The sequence below is a fragment of the Furipterus horrens genome, unplaced genomic scaffold (assembly GCF_987537825.1).
Source record: "Furipterus horrens unplaced genomic scaffold, mFurHor1.1.pri manual_scaffold_2, whole genome shotgun sequence".
Lineage (NCBI taxonomy): Eukaryota > Metazoa > Chordata > Mammalia > Chiroptera > Furipteridae > Furipterus > Furipterus horrens.
The window spans coordinates 71051397-71068333 of NW_028327172.1; the positions used below are offsets into that span (position 1 = coordinate 71051397).

Consider the following 16937-nt stretch of genomic DNA (forward strand, 5'->3'; position numbering starts at 1 on the left):
TCTAAATTTTCTTTATTTTCTAATAACTATTTAAACCACTCTACAAAATGCTCTATAATATTATTTAAGAAAACACCTGAAACATTTAGGGTGGGGATTAGACCCTGTTTAACTGCCCATCAAAACATCATGTAAAAACGACGTTTCTTAGAAGGTACTTAGCTCTGTGGAATTACTAACAATGATGGTACATTTTAATTCCATATATCACAGTGAGAACTTACCCCAAGCATATAACTTTAACATAAAACAACATACATTTCTTTTAAACCATTTCAAATTAAATTGTTTTGTTTCTCCCAGGAGTTAAAACTAAGCTCCATCTCCTTTCCCAGGTCACAGCCTCGAGCTCACAGAAGATTTGTATACTGACTACTCCTGGGTTCCTCATTTAGTGATGCTGATGGTTCACGCTATCACAGGTAGAAGAGAGAATTGGCTAACTCCAAGCTTGGTTCTTTGTGAATGCTCTGTGCCACGAGGAAGGTCAGCTTGTGCGCATACTGACAGGGTGCTGGGATACTGATTAGGCCCTGAGAGGAAAAAGTACCGGTGGTAATTAAGAGGATGACTTATTCTTCAAAGTGATGTTTTTCCCCTACTAGTTCCATACACAATAGAATATGTTTGTGAGTAAACAATAACTAGACTCAAAAAAAAAAAAAGGGCACCCTGCCCACTGGGGACTTATGCTCACTGGGCAGAATTGGGTGCAGGCCAGTCTGGCTTCATGGTACTGGGAGCTGGGCGCTATCATACTTAGGGCTAGTCTATGATTCCTTTGATTTAATGTTCTAAGGGGCTCAGAACAAATCCTGGCCTTGGACTCTGAGGCACACAGAACAGGGCCAGGCCCACTGCTTTTCCACCAGCCATCCGAGCTGGCTTCAGCTTCCTCATCTGCAACATGGAAATAAAAATGCCCTCATTTCCTCCCAGGCTTGCATAAGATAGTGACTGTATATAATAAAGTCCTCTGGAAATTATAAATACTAATGTATTAATAGTTATTGCTATTTCATTTCTATGATAGACTGGATTTCTCCCACTCTGGACTCAGGAGTCATTCATTCATTCATTCATTCCTCCTTGGTGAAAGTCAGGCATTGTGTCAGGTGTAGGGATAAAAGATAAACTGGGTAACAATTCCTGGGTGAGAACTCAAGTATCAATAACAGCTATCACTCACCGGCCAGTTGTAGTACAAGTGGCACAGCTTGAATGTAAGTCTCTGCATGTGGTCAGGCTTCAAGCCGTTGTCGTCGTAGATGACATTATAGTATGTAGGATTCACAGTTCCCCGAAAGGTGGTCTGGCTGACCAAGTAAAAGTCATACCTGGGGGGAAAAGGAAATGAAAGTGAGAAAGAAGGCAAACAAAATAAGGCCAAACCTGAACAAAACAGCAAATGTTTTGTGAAAACCAGGTTTTCTAAGAGCACTTGCCATTCAGGACGCGTGGCTTCTGAATCCACCACAGTGCCAAGTGGTGGGTTCTGTAAGGCGTGGTTCCCCTCCACAAAGAAGCGTGGCATGCACCTCTTCCTGACCACGATCACCGATAGCTTGGAGCTTGGAACCAGAAAGGCAAAACAATGAGATAGAACTAAAACCAAGCCATGCAGTTTTCTGTTTCTCTTATTTGGTAATTTTGAGGTAGTAAATGAATTAATAAATTCACTAGAAAAACATTGCAAAAACAAAGAAAATAAAGTCACTCCCAATCTCTCCTCTCTCCCAGAGACACATATTATATATTTTAATGAGAGATTGTCCTCATTTGCTGCAAAAGTGTGGTAGGTCTCATTTGGCTAGTTTATATCATTTAAAAGGGACAGGAAGGAATGGCTGATAGGGCAATGTGCTTCAATTAGCACTTCTAAAAAAAGATTTTCCAGAATTACCTGTAGAGACAAGATTTATTTTTTTGCATTAGCAATAGTCCCCCTATTTTTACCCTCAGCTTTCCTCTCAATTTCTTAATAGCAAGGAGAGAACCACAAGTCCCTCTTACTCCTTAAATCATCACTCCCGAACACACCCCTGAAAAGATGGATGGATGGGCCAAATGCTGAATGACCAAATGTTAAAGTCAGCATTTGGTAAGGCCAAGACCAAATCCAAATATTGCCCATCATGGAGGGAACTTCTGGGATACAAAGGTCACCGTGAAATTTCACGTTAAGCATTTTAATTATTTAAAATGTATATTATTCATGTTTCCGATATTGAGATTTACAAGTTGATGCCATAGTGCAAGAAAACTCAGTCCTTGGCACTGCCAGCTACCCCTAAATTGCATCTTGAGACTTGAAATAATACATCCCCCTGAGGTCAGTGAGGAGAGAGAGATTTTGGCTCTTAACAGTTTGGATGCAGCTGAAGGTGATACAGTCCCCAGCTACTATGGTCTCCCTCCTAAGAGTCACTAATGAGGTCCAGACTCAGATCATTTGTGACTCTTGGCTGGGACACTTGGTTGACGGTGGTGATGGTGGTTGTAACCCTACAAGTGGAGTGCTTGTGCACTGCTTGGGAGAAGATGCTTTCTGAATATTTTAAGATGATCATCCTCCCCCATTTTCCAGTTGACATAATCAATGTCGTACTGAAACGAGGAGTCTAGAACTGTGACAATGGAGCAAGGTGCCTGGTGTTTAGGATGGACTGATTTCCAGGTGCAGCTCAGCGTTCACAGCGCTCACACCCCTCTCAGCCCCTGCCATGGACTTCAGCTGCACAGCAGTGCCTGCACTTCAGAGAATCAGCCCTGCGTGCATTTGGGCCTTCAGTGTGAAGCCATGGCTTGTTTTTTCCCCATGGCATGTTAATATGCATGAAGTGTCTTCACCTGCAAGCAGCCCCACAGGCCTTCTGCGGAATCGAAGTGTCAGCTGCTCTGTCTGGAGGATGTCGTCTGCCTTCCTCCAGGTGCCACCAACCCAGGGACCTGAAGCTCACACCACCCAGGCTATTTACATAAGACCATCTCGACTACCCTCCAATCTAGAGGAAACCAATCCATTCAGATACAGAAGCAGAGCAGAACTTAACTGCATAGAAAAAGATATGCTGACATATAGTAATTCTAATAGAGAAGATGAATGTGCTGTCATTGTGAGTGTGGAGAAAAAACAGTAATTTGATACCTGGTACTTGAACTTGCTTCTGCCACACTGCTCAGCAACTGTGGAACTTCATATTCAATGAGTGTTTTTAGCTGACCATTCCCTACACCATCACGGTACACAATAATCCGGGCTGGCAGATCATGATTGTACTTGTACCATTTATTGAGTGCTCCTGCAGAATTTGGTGTAAGAAAAGAATGACTTGTCTGATGCCAACAAAGAATAAAATTCCCATTCAATTTCAATGGGTAAATAAGTTTGCTCCTTTAGACCACTGTGAAATAGGGTGGTATTTGCAGTAACATAAAAACAGGTACCTTTAGGGAACATTTCTGCATATTTGCTATTTGAAGAATCATAATAGTTTCCATGGCAAAACAGATTCTTAAACTTAGCATATCACTTTTGTATAATTTTAATATTTAAGCAATAAATTAAAACTGAATTCATGCAATAGACATACAAATTTCTAAAACCGAATTAATACTAAGGTAGATTCCTCAAACCTTTCAATCCTCTCAATAAAAAAGACTGAGTAATTTTAGGTCATTTTCTTTGAGCACAAAATGAAAACATAAGAACTTGGCTATCCCTCTGAAAGCATCTCTTCACATGGACTCATCCAATTAGATTCCAAGTCTCACTGACAACATGACTTTAAAAAATTGTCCGCCCACTCTACTAGAGATTACTTAATGTGCAGAGACCAGACAGTAACTCCTACCCAACAGACACTTTTCATAACCACTAAAAAAAAATTACCAGGTTTTGAAGTGGGGAAAAAGTAATATAATAATATAATAAAGATGTAATTCTTTTTATGTATATATTGTACATACAATTGTATTAGTTTATCATCCAGGAAATTCATTTTAGTTTGATAGAAGATGATATATGTAAGTCCATTACCAATACATATCACCAAATTCACTTTTTTAGGAAAATAAATCTTTACAACCCTTTACCCCTCACCACCCCCACCCACTCTCCTACCCCTAACCCCCACCCCCACCCCCCACCCCCGCCTCCCACCAAAGGGGAGGGGGTGGGATTTACAAGCACTCTGATAAGAAGTGACAAAGTCGGATCCGGTCAGGTCGCCCTTCCCACCACATCAGACTGCAAGGAGGGCACTCTTCCATCGGCTGTGTTCCCTGTCTTCTCCTGCTATGCCACACTTCACCCGCCAACATTCCCAAAGGCATCTCTCCTGTTTATAGACCTAACCCTGCTCTTCACAACCCTTGTTCCTCTAGCGTAGGTTTCTTTTGGCCTTCCAAATACTTGCCAGCCACCAGCATTTACAAACTCTCCCTCCTCCTGGCTTTCTGTTTACCACACGCAGGCAACAATGTAAATTCTATAGTCTGACTATTGAGCCTGAGTCAGGACACAGCTTTGGGGATCTCCAGCTGGCTGCCAGCTGACCCAGGCAGGCTTGGGGAGTTTGCTTCATCCTATCTGGTCTCCTCCAGACCTGTGGACTTTGGTCTGAAGGAACAGTCCTTGGAGCCCACCCCTTCTGTTCTGTTTTTATTACCGGTCATGAAGACTTTTAAGCAATCTACAACATCGGTGGTTGTTCTCTGAAGGATACACCGGGAAAACCACCTAAAGTAAGCAAAGAACAGGCGTGAAGTTCAACCTCAAAATTCCTACTATAAACATACATTAGGGTTAAATTAAGAAATAGGCATTATGAGTAAAAATTAATGTTGTTCATAATTTCACATATGCTATATGATCACAATTATATTAAAAACTCACTCTCCCCCAAAATGAAATTTATCAAAAAGAGAAACTAAAGCATCGTGCTGACATCAAACACATCTGGGTTCTAATCCTGGCTGGTATACTCATCAATTACCTGACTTTGCTATGTAAACCTAAGCTTCAGTTTCCTACCTGTAACAAGGATAACATTAAATTAGATAATATGTATAAAGTGCTTAGCACAGTACTTGACACATAATAAGCAATAGAGGCCTTTATGCTATTACTATAAAGGAATTTATTAGTTTAACAGATCTTCTGCTTTCAAAATAGATTTCTCAAGCATGAACTTCCACTTCTATTGGAGAGCCTTTTAGATTACGCTCTTAACATGATTAACTTATTTAGATTTCAGAAGCAAGTTTTCTTGCTAAAGCCATTAATTAATGTAAAGCACTTAGAAAATGAAGATCATGACAGTAATAAGTATGCTATCAAGATTATTATAGTTCTCTGAATATATGGAACAATAATGACGCAATTAGGACGCTGCTAATTATCTGGATGTCCTTTATCTGCCTGAGTAAGGAAGTGACACACATAACAGGGATCTCTTTCAACCTGGAATGAAGTCAGAAGCATGTTGCTATTCTTCCTGTTTCCCACATTCCCAAATATATACCTAACCACAAATTTAGTGGAGCAAATCAAACAGCTTAAGTCCAAGAAGAAATTTTGCCAACAGCTCCTACAGTCTCAAAACATTGTACAGTGACAAATATTGAAACAATTCTAAGAACTACAATTTAATAAGAACTATAAGCTCATAATTAACGTGTTATCCCTAATCCTGCCTACGTTTCTAATAGCTGCATGCACAACAACCATATCAAGTGTCTATGAGCATTAAGAATGATAAAATAATAACAAGCATGCATTGAGCATTTACATGGAATAAGTGGCAGATTAGGATACAAATCCAGGCAATCTGATTTTCAACTGCTTGACATAATGTATGTAAAATTCCTAGCACAATGCCTAAAAGAGTGCAAATGTTCAGAAAATAAATACACAAGAATTTCTACATAGCCATCATTTTAGGAATATGACTGGCATGTGAGCAATAGCTTATCTTACTTTATGTATAAAAATAGTTTTTTAATGAGGCTACATATTGCCCTAATATTATCAATCACATTTATATGTAAGTATAATTTATGACCATAAGTATTCATATTTTAAAAATGAGTAAAGAATACAAACTATTCTTTGCTGTATAGTCTTTAATTAAACCACAATTAATAGTCCAGACAGTGGAAGAATATGTTAGGGTAATTTTAAAATTGCCTAGTGAGCCCTGGCTGGTGTGGCTCAGTGGATTGAGCACTGGACTGTGAACCAAGAGGCCACTGGTTGGATTCCCGGGCAAGGCACATGCCTCAGTTGTGGGCCAGGTTCCCAGTTGGGGGTTGGCAAGAGGCAACTGATTGATGTTTCTCTCCCTTTCTTTCTCCCTCCCTTCCCTTCTAAAAGTAAATAAATAAATTTTTTTAAATTAAAAAAAAAAAAAGTACCTGGTGATTTTGAGGTTAATACTGGCCACAAATCCAACCACCACCATTCCCTTGTTGAATGCATCTTTACAGACATCAATGCCAACTACCATCAGGGACTTTAACTGTAAAATACAATTTTTCATGATTTAATGGAATGATGTACTACTTCCCCAAACAATGACTTAATATGAAATTAAGAAAAATTATCCCTAGTTATTTAATTATTCAAGTTAAGCTATGTGCTGGGGAGATCAAGGTCCAGGTAAGGCAGATTATTAACCTAGAGGCCAAAGAGACTGAAAAATAAGGAAAGAATATGGTACATCCTTTGCTTAAGAGACTCATTATAGTGCAAAAGAGCAACCATCCTGTGTGGAGAAGGCCAAGGGCCATCAGTGGTTCAAAAAATTCTTGGAAAGTGGTCAATCCATTTATCCCTTGCCTCTGGGATGAAGGAATCTAAAAAGGAATTCCATTCCTCTTTGTTCAGATCTCTAAGGAATCCTGACCTGGCTCTGCACCTCCAGGGCAGCAGCTGGGAGTCACCCCATACATCCCGCTTATGGAAACATAAGGGAATGGGCAATGGTCCCTTATTTCTCATCCCCATACTTCCTCCCACAGCGGCAATGGTTCAGGACAGAGAAGGATTTTCTCAGTTTCCAACACAGTTTGGAGGTTCAGCTCTGCCAGTTCTCCAAGGTCTTGGGAGGCCTATTCGGGGTGCAAGGCTACTCTGAAAGGGAGTGCCTTGAGAAATCAGGTGAAGGGAAAGACCATGGAACAGATTTTAAATAGCTTCCAGGAGGGTCCAAATCAAGTCCCTCCAACTCTATGCCAAACTAGATTCTCTTTCCGGAAATATTCTGTTAGCAGCTTAAACAGAGTTCCCTGAGAACAGGGGTCATGCCTCGCCTTTGTGCACCTTTGCGGTGGCTTGTGCATTGCCAAAGCCCAGGGGAGAGGCTCAACAAGCAAAACGCTTGCTTCTGGGATCATGTAAAAGTATCTCCTACTTTGATCTAACTTTTAAAATGAATTGACTAATTGGTGTATTACTAAAAAGAAAAGAGTGACAGGTTGCTCACAGGAATCTCAACAGCCCACAGCTCGCCTCCGAGTTTACAGGTCATCTGCATGGCAATCTTGGTGGCGATACTCATCATCATTCCCTGTTTATTCAAGGTATGAACAAGCACACACTGGCTCGGGACTGGGCAGTCGGAGCACAAATATTTTTTAATGGACTCATAATAGCTCTGTTGATTGGAAGGCAGAATACACATTACCTAAAAATAAAACAAACAAAGGTAAGTCAATTTACTTATGCTTAGAAATAGCTTTTTAAAGAAAAATGACCCTGGCTGGTGTGGCTCAGTGGATTGAGTGCCAGCCTGAGAACCAAAGGGTCACCAGTTTGATTCCCAGTCAGGGCACATGCCTGGGTTGCGGGCCATGTCCACAGTTGGGGGCACGCAAGAGGCAACCACACACTGATGTTTCTCTCCCTCTCTTTCTCCTTCACTTTCCCCCCTCTCTAAAAATAAATAAATAAAATCTTTAAAAAAGAAAAGAAAAAGAAATATGAATACATGGATTCTCCGTACATCTTTCGCCCTTAAGTTCTCGAGAAGCAAATAGGAACATGCCTACAGGTCTTTAAACACTGACAATTAATCAAGGCCAGTTGAAATGCCTTCTCATCAGCCATCCACTCCACCAAGACCGCTCCCGTCTTACCCACCAGCCCTGGGTTTCCCTTCCCCTTCATTTCTCTACTGATTTGATTCTGTTAGTGTCCTCAAGTTCCCTTCTAACCCAGCTCTTCCTCCAGCTCCCTCCCCCTTTCGCCATGACCTTCTCCTATGGCTCTCCAGCTCTCAGCCCCTCTGCCTCCCAACTTCACCCACAGGGAACTGGTTTACACTGGGGTCTCCCTCCCATTAGGCATTAGGTGCTGAACAAGCGCGATAAAAGAACCAAAAACAGCAACACAGTTTTTGTTTACTGGTACTTGAAAGTAGGGATATAGGAGGAGGGAAAATAAGGAGAAAGAAACTTCAGGTTTGCTGGTATTTTTTAATCCCATTCATCTCTGTCGACTGCCCCTACTTCTTATCAGGTATTCCCCTCACGGAAGGCTCTCCCCTGGACTACCTCCATCTCCTTTCTATCTTCTATGCTCTACCTTCAAAAACCCCTCCATTATAGAAAAGATAGGCACTGTCATGATTAGCAAAAGAAAACAAATGAAGTTATTTTTTTCACCTACAGATCTGTTCAAAATCATAATGTCAAGGGCTAAAATTATTTACACTTAAATATATAAAGTAGGAAAAAGTATTTTTAAATTGTCATCAAAATTATCTTACAAGCTGTCCTTCCTTCCATCCTATGAGTTTGGGGCCAAGCAAGAAGGCGGCAGAATAAGACAGCAGCCCCATGGGACCAGGGCCAAAAGAAGGTGGGAGCCAAGTGCAATCGGTTACACACTAGGGTGGGAGAAACAAGCAAGTGACTTGGTAAATAATAGCAGCCATATTTCTCACCATCAGAGAGGAGGGGTACAAATTTGGAAAGGGATAATGCTTTCCTGTGGTACTGAATTGGAACTGGAGGTGTGAACATGATTTTAATATACACACAGATACATAGAGTAATAAACTAGGTGTAATTGTGCATTATATATGTATGTATGTACATGTAGACACATACATACTAAAAGAGCTACACTGCTTTTCATGAGCTGTGAGTAGGAATATTGGGGGTTGGGATGAATGAGCTAGGGTGGTAAGATGAGGAGATGGGACAGGAAAAGCACTACAATATAATGCAAGGCTGAAACCTCAGAGAGGCGTACACAGTTCCAAGAAACAGGAATGGTTGAGATATTTTTAAGAACAGGGATGCCAATTTTAACTTGTCTGCAATGCTGAAATGTGATATCAGTATTCCTTGGTCCCAAACCCTCTGCAAAGTCAGCCTCACACCACACACACACACACACCCCCCACACCCCACACCCCTATCCCGGGAAATGAGGCAATTGTGGAAATCCCACAGGGTGATACAATGCAGGAGGAAATGGCCCTCACAAGAGATGAGACACACCCAGGAGGGCAAGAACTCAGAGGAAGCACAGACACGGAGCCATAGGTGACATGGGACACAGGTGCCCCAACATTTATGGGATAGGATGGCAGTTAATCTATCTTAAATCTTAAGTGAAAGATGACTGCCCCCTATAAGTGGAAAAATATGTAGATATCCCAGAGGCTGATATAGGGGTAACAACAAGAATTTTTTAGTTAATATTAGAAATATGAGGGAGAAATAAGGTAGTAATACTAAGATTAATACTTTCGGGTGCTTGGGGAAATGCACAGCAATTTTTAAACATATAATGGGAGATTGTGTTCAAATTCTTTCTTTCAAGACTGTTAGATATAACAAAAAATAAAAATTATACATCAAAATACAAAAATGATGCTATACTTACCAACTGAACATCAGGATCAACATGTTTCTGTATAGCGCTAAGAAATGCAGCTGGATTTTCTTGTACTTTTATGCTACATAAAAGATAAATTTTGGAGATGTAAAATTCCTCTCTTAGTAGTACATAATCATATGAAGTTAAAATAATACAAATGGATTTTTATAAGACACTAGCAATTTAAGAAAAAAATTATTAAAGTGACAACCTTTTGAGTCTAAAATTGTTTCTCCCACTACAACATATGCCAGAAGTATTTAATAATCATTTGTACTAGCTTAAAAATAGTTTGGTAGAAAACAAAACTTTTGGTATTGTATGGAATCCCTACAATAATTCTGCTGCTCAAAATGAGGCTGAAAGCGAACTTTTGAAATCACAAGTTTCACTATCAAGTATCTGAAATAGGATTCAAATTAAATTGGGATTAAGATTTCTCTAATACCAAATTTCCATAAGAACTTCAAAATGAATGTTTCAAAAATCATCAGGTTAATGAGACCAAGGTGTTCAGCTAATCTTGAATCTGTATGATTCAGACTAAAAGATTTTTTTCCCTCCATGACAGCTTGTTTGGAGCTTGGAATACTTCGCCTTCATCTATCAGTTAACAAGTACTTATCAATGAACTGTTCTGTGCTTACAGTAAGTCATGGGGCAGAGGCTAGAGAAATGATTCCCACACAGAGGAATTTATAAATACACTTCTTTTATGTAGAATCAGCCTCTCTTAATGTGTATGATTCGACTGTCCCAATGCCCAGTGGCCTTTTAAAACTTGCCCACCAGAGGGCAGGACCACTGTCCTGCTTGCTGATTCCAACCAAGCTGTAGGAAGGGCTTACAGCTCTTAAAACAACTTCATGCTTCTGACTTTTCCAATTCGATCTCTTGAATCAGACTCAACCACTATCTTACTGTCCATTCCTTCTAAAGTCATTTGGCAAATGTTTCAGATGGGAGAAACCATGCATATAAATCTAACGGGTAAATGGATACTTCATGGGGGGAGAAGGGGGTGAGGGCAGTCTCTTATCTGCACTGTTTCCAGACTTGCTGGTGTTTGTCCCACTCAAAATATGGGCCCACCCAAACTGATAACTGTGACTTTTCCATATGAGTGGCTGGTCTTGGCTCATGCTTCACAAGCTCCTAAAAGCAACAGGTGGCCTCAGTGAGCCCCAGCCCCTCATGCTAAGTGGCCCCAGGCCAGGCACTAGCAGCAACCAGCCAAGATTCACAGTTTGGCTTCACCTGGGAAAAACACGGACTTTCAAATAAAACAGGCCAGGAACAGAACATAGACATGAGCTTGCTCATGGAATTGGTGTGCAAAAGATGCCAGCCCAGGGTCTGCTGACTGTGGCTTCTTACATTAATCTTTTCCTGCCTTATTACTTAGCTCACAGTTTAAGAGAAATTTGAGCAGGTGAAACTCAAGCCAGACAATCTGTTAACAGATTTGGTAAGAGGAGAATTCTAAACAACAGTATAAAATGAGACTGGGGACATCTGTGGTTTTCAACAATGCATGCACTGCTGATGTAATTAATAAGCAACCATGTGTTTAAAGAGTAATTTCCCACCCTGCCAATGAGGACATCTACATCTCTACCATAACAAAGAAAAAGACATGTCTATTGCTCCTTACTAAGAATACCAAGCTTAATAAAATGAGGCATAACCAACTTTATGACCTCTTTCTAAAGCAAAACAATATTCAGTTTGGAGTGTTAATGTGTGTGTGTGGATCGCTTACTAAACTGAAAGCAACTTATTTATCTTTCTCATCCCTCCAAATCGGCAAAGTATCTAACATACAGCAGACTCAATAAGTGTTCAAAAACTAAATGAATGGCCTTGGTTTTATGAGAAAACTATGTAAATGACTAACTTTATTCTATAGTAACAGAATCAGAAAAGCTTATTTCAGATTAATTTTTACATTTAATTTTATATCCTGAAATTTATTAAATGAGTCAGGAAATGCAACTTTATTTAGTATCCTGTTTGCTGTTATATTTTTTAAATAAGTAATATGAAAGAATTAAAGAAAAATAGTTGAGAAGGTAATATATGGATTTATACCTGAACTAGTACTGAAAAAACTTCAAAGTAATGACACTACTGCCTAAAAAACGGAAAAAAAAAAAAAGTTTTATAAAGACTAACATAAAATATAGTTTAACTGTATAAAAATTTAATCATTGCAAAAATGTATTTAGTTACTATTTTCTTGGCACTTCATATTAGGAAACTTTACTGAGATAAAGAAGCTTTTGTAGCTATACAAGCCCTTATTTCTTAGCTTGTAACCAAAGCAAATTAATATATTTTAAAAGGTTGGGATGATTTTCAGTGTATTCTCACATTTTGGGGTAGTCCACATTAAATCCCATAGAACTTCCAACTCTTCTTAAGCAGCTCAGAAAGGTCTCAGTCACATTTTCAGCTCTGTTGCTACATATAATCAACCATTTATTCAGAGATTTTGCACTTAAAATCTTGCAAGTTCGAATATCCTTGGACCAATCAGCAGCAGACACAGGTAGACACTGAGAAAAACAATGATCATGATAAGGTTGAACGTATTTATTCAGAAAGCAATTAAATAAAGACAATGTGAAGATGGTCCACATTTGTCATAGAGAACTATTTAGAACTATTTGCTATTCAGACTCAAAACACTGATACAAGCACTGCACATCTGAACAGAATGCATGTGCTTCCCGGGAGTGGAGGCATCTGAGCATCATCCTAGGTCAGTCACCCCATGGCTGCAGAGCTGTAGACAAGTCCTTTTACTTCACAGGCCTCCGCTGTGTGCAAAAAGAAAAAAAAAAAAAGGTGTGTGTTGGGGGGTCCAGTTCAAAGACCTCTAGGTCTCCTTCCAGCTCTAAGAATCTCTGACCTTTATTATGAATGGCTCAGGCAAGTGGGCTGTCTGGTTTGGTCTCTTCACTCTAGGCCTCTAGTAGCTCAAATAGAAAATGTTGATTATTGATACTCCAGGTCCTCATACTGAAATTAACAAACCCTACAGAGCAGTTATGAAAATATTTATGCAAGGAGCAGCTACACCTAGGAGCAAAGAAGAGGCCAGGATGCAGCTCCTTGCCCACTCTGGAAAGGTTCCCCAGGTACAGGAAAAACAAGCTGCCTGCACTGAAGAGGGGAGACTTTAGACTGGTCACTAGCCTTCTGCTTATATCCATGGACTGGAAGTGAATAGAAATGTCCTTGGTATGGTGAGCCAGGGAGAGCCACTGTTAGAATTTAAAAGAAACACACTGTAATCTAATTCCTTGCTACTCAAAGTGTTGCCTTGAGAGCTTGTTAGAAATAGAGTCCCGGGCCCCAGCCCAGACCCACTGAATCAGGATCTGCATTTTAATAAGTTCCCAGGTGATTCATATGCACATTAATGTTTAAGCAGCATTGTAATCCCCTTGTTTTATAGCCCCCAAAGCTGTGGCTGTGAAAGAGATTATGGAGCCAGATAGTGGGAGTAACAGGTTTAGAATGCTGGTCTTCTTGACATGGCAACCAGAGTACTTTCCACCAAGCACTCTGACTTCCAACCACCAGCCATCCTCATGATGCCCTGTCTTAGGTGGTGAGGCAGGGACTCCACTCCAGGAAGAGACCTTACTTAGCCTGAGGGGGAAGGGTAAGGGTTAGCCCTGCCATGAATGGTTCTATCTGGAGCAAAGGTTTATTCCTTCCCTTTACAGCCAGTATGAGGAGAGTCATGCCCACTCACCCACGCTCCTACCTGTTATGGGCTGGCAAAAGACCAAGGACAAATGCCCACAGCCCATTATGAGGTCCGTGGACCTTTAGTTTACTCATTTCCTAGAACACAATCTCAGAAAAGGAGAATTGGTCAGTAAGCTGATGGCCTAGGCACCTCCAGCCATATACTGCCACCTCTAGGAAGCAGGTTCTTCCATTTTATGTTCCTTCTACGGAGACCTGTTTCCATGCCAAAAAATGCAAAAAAAAAAAAAAAAAAAAAAAAAAAAGCTGACAAATAGGCCTTAACTTATGAAGATGATGAGACAGGTCATTTTAAATATTTAAATCCTGCTTTATACATGGAACTAAAATTGAGCTTCTCTTTACTGACTCCTGACCAAGATCCTAATGGAGGCCTACATTTTAGTACTTTACAAAGTTGTGGTTTGTTTTTAAAAGTAGTTTTTTTTTCAGCTTCTCCAACAAGATTTTGGTAATTTAGAACAGATTTCCAAAAAGAAATGATGAAAAAAATCCCCATTCTGCCAACACGAACCATTTGTTGCTCAATACATTAGGTTTAAACATGTCAGTTTATTATATCAAATAGGGCAAGAAGAGAGCCTTTAAAATGAAATAAAATATTACTGAATTTTAAAATGGAAAAAAAATGGGAAAAATAGAAAGGTAATGCACAATTTTGCATAAAATAGATTCATTTTTTCAACTGAAGACCTAAAGAAGCAATGATGGAGTACTATGTAGCAGAAAGAAAGAAGGAACTTCTACCATTTGCAACAACATGGATGGAACTAGAGAGAATTATGCTTAGCGAAATAAGCCAGGCAACGAAAGAAAAATACCTTATGCTATCACAGGAGACTAATGAACAACACAAACAAATGAGCAAAACTGAACCAGATAATTTGGCATTCTAAAGAAGTAAGCAATGACATAGGTTCTTTGCTTACTAATAAGACCAGTTGTTTATAGGGGTTTTGTTGACCAAGACTTTGACTGGAACATCATGCCTAAAGGAGACATGCTTGGGCTCTGGTTGTTACCCAAAAGCCCTGAGGAACTGGGATTGACTTTCGAATGTATTAAAGGCACAAGAGAAAAAAGGCCTGGTACCTTGGTTGGTTGTGCGGTCCATGGCAATCTCTCCATGGAAGGAACGAAGGTTGCTTTCCTGAAAGATGTCTAGAAGGGACCTTAAGGCACAATGGAAAACCTGAAGGACTTGGAAAAGACAGGTTTTTACAGGCAAGGCTGAATGGCAGGTATGTGGCTCAGCTCCTGTGCACTGAATGGCAGACTGAAAATCACGGTGAAGGTTCCTAATGTAAGTTCCAGCAAAGCAGACTTAAAGGTCATATGTGATCATTTGCTGCTTTTCCAGTGTTTATGCAAATGAACAGGATAAATTAAAAATGAACTTAATGCAATCCCTTTAGTGACAAAGAGGGTAATCTTAAGGAGAAAAATCGTGATTCAAGGAGTCACAATGCTCAGTGGTAGACCATAAAATAACGCAGATAACTGTCTTTAAAGTTTCTTTTCATGTAAAGTTTATTTTCATTTGAAAGTTAAACTAGGTCTTGGGTACCATCAAAGATGCTTAATTTACAGGCAAGAAGAATGTCAAGTGCCTTGCAACTGGATGTCTTTCCAATAAGACAGTCTTATAGATTAAGAGACTGGTTTGTGGGTTATGTTGCATAAATTAACATGTGTTTTCTGCTTTCGAGTGATTATTTGCACATATAGGCCTCACTTAATCCTGTCTGCAGCACTGCCTCCTGAGACTCAATAGTGTGGCTGAACCTAGTGGCTGGAATACAAAAAGGATGCCAGCCTGTTAAACCAAGCACGCCGTTGTCCGGAGACAGCCAAGTGACCTGGAGTCTGCACGATCCTTCCCCATGTGGGAAGGCCACCCTCCCCTCCACACCCCTACTCTTATTAGGGATTTCTGGACCCAAGGGTACATAGGACGTCGACCATGTCCAGCTTGAAGCAGCTAGAGGAGCACAAGACCTTCGCCCATTGTCCTTCATAAGCTTATTAAGGGTCTTAAGTCTGAGAGGGAGGGATTGTTACTTTATATTGTTATAAAAAATTAATTAATTAATCATTAAAAAACCAGAATAATATGGGAAAGGGTGAAGCCTAAGAGCTTGTATGCATGACCCATGGACATGAGCTGGCAGGGGGGTGGGGTTTCTGGGGGAGGGGGGATGCTGGGCAGAGGGGAGCAAAGGGGAAAAAATTTGAAACTATTGTAACAATATAATCAATAAAATAGACTTTAAAAAATTCAATTAAATTTAATTAAAAAAAAAAAAAAGAAGCAATGATTGGCCTCTTCAAGTTTCAGAACATCCTTCTCCCTAAATGCTATGGCTGGGCATGAGATCTGTGCGAATTTATTCATGTTTATGCCAACTGAGCAGCATTTTACTTTGGGATTAAAAACAACTCTAGTATCAGGAAACATAATTTATTGAAATTAACCTTTACTAGCTAGCAGAATTTTCCCAGGTACTATAATTTTTTTTTTTTAGTGACATAAGAGTACTACAATACTCAACAACAGGTGGGCATTTTTAAAATTTTTTAAAAATGTTCTCTGGTTTCACCCTTTCCTATATTATTCTTTTTTTAAAAAAATTATTTACTTATTTATTTTTTAACAATAAAAAATAACAATCCCTGACTCATGGATACGGACAGTGGGGAGGGATATGGTTGCGGGAGAGGGGGAGGGCTGGGTGGGGGAGAGAAATGGGGGGAAAATGGGACAACTGTAATTGAAAAACCAAAAAAAAAAAATAAATAAATAACAATCCCCCCTCTCAGACTTAAGACCCTTTATTTTAATTACAATGGCTTGAAATGACATTTTTTAATGCATCTTTAAATGTGACACCACATCACACTGACTGACCCAAATCATGCGCTTTGGGTGCTGCGAAGCCCGCGCAAGTACACTGAAATTGAAAAGAAAAACAGAGGGGACCTCGAGGTTTAGGACAGAGGGAGCACATGGACATGCTCACAGAGAAAGCAAATGATATTACAGGTCCACGTAGTCACTCTGGCATATGATCAAACTTACACACAGTCACACAATTACTGTTAAATAAAAATAAAATCACAGCACTTACTATGTGGTCTTGCATTAATATTTTTTCTGAAGGCACAACCCGGCCAGTCAGTGACATCTGGCATCCAAAATGCAGTCCCCAAGTCTCCAGCTCAAAACGAGCATCCTTGTTTCTGTTGACAGAGTTGAATTTTA

General features: G+C 39.9%; 1 protein-coding gene across 1 annotated transcript in view; it reads right to left on the bottom strand.

Moving 5' to 3' along the window:
* Positions 1 to 44: 44 nt before the first annotated feature.
* Positions 45 to 16937, bottom strand: part of PIWIL4 (piwi like RNA-mediated gene silencing 4) — a 41293-nt gene continuing 24400 nt past the window's right edge. Inside the window, 10 exon segments of the mRNA XM_090267841.1 lie at positions 45 to 533; positions 1190 to 1337; positions 1446 to 1571; positions 3149 to 3302; positions 4671 to 4741; positions 6418 to 6521; positions 7488 to 7688; positions 9899 to 9971; positions 12266 to 12450; positions 16804 to 16915. Of these exon segments, the coding sequence (XP_090123967.1) occupies positions 417 to 533; positions 1190 to 1337; positions 1446 to 1571; positions 3149 to 3302; positions 4671 to 4741; positions 6418 to 6521; positions 7488 to 7688; positions 9899 to 9971; positions 12266 to 12450; positions 16804 to 16915 (1291 nt within the window). The 3' untranslated portion in view covers positions 45 to 416.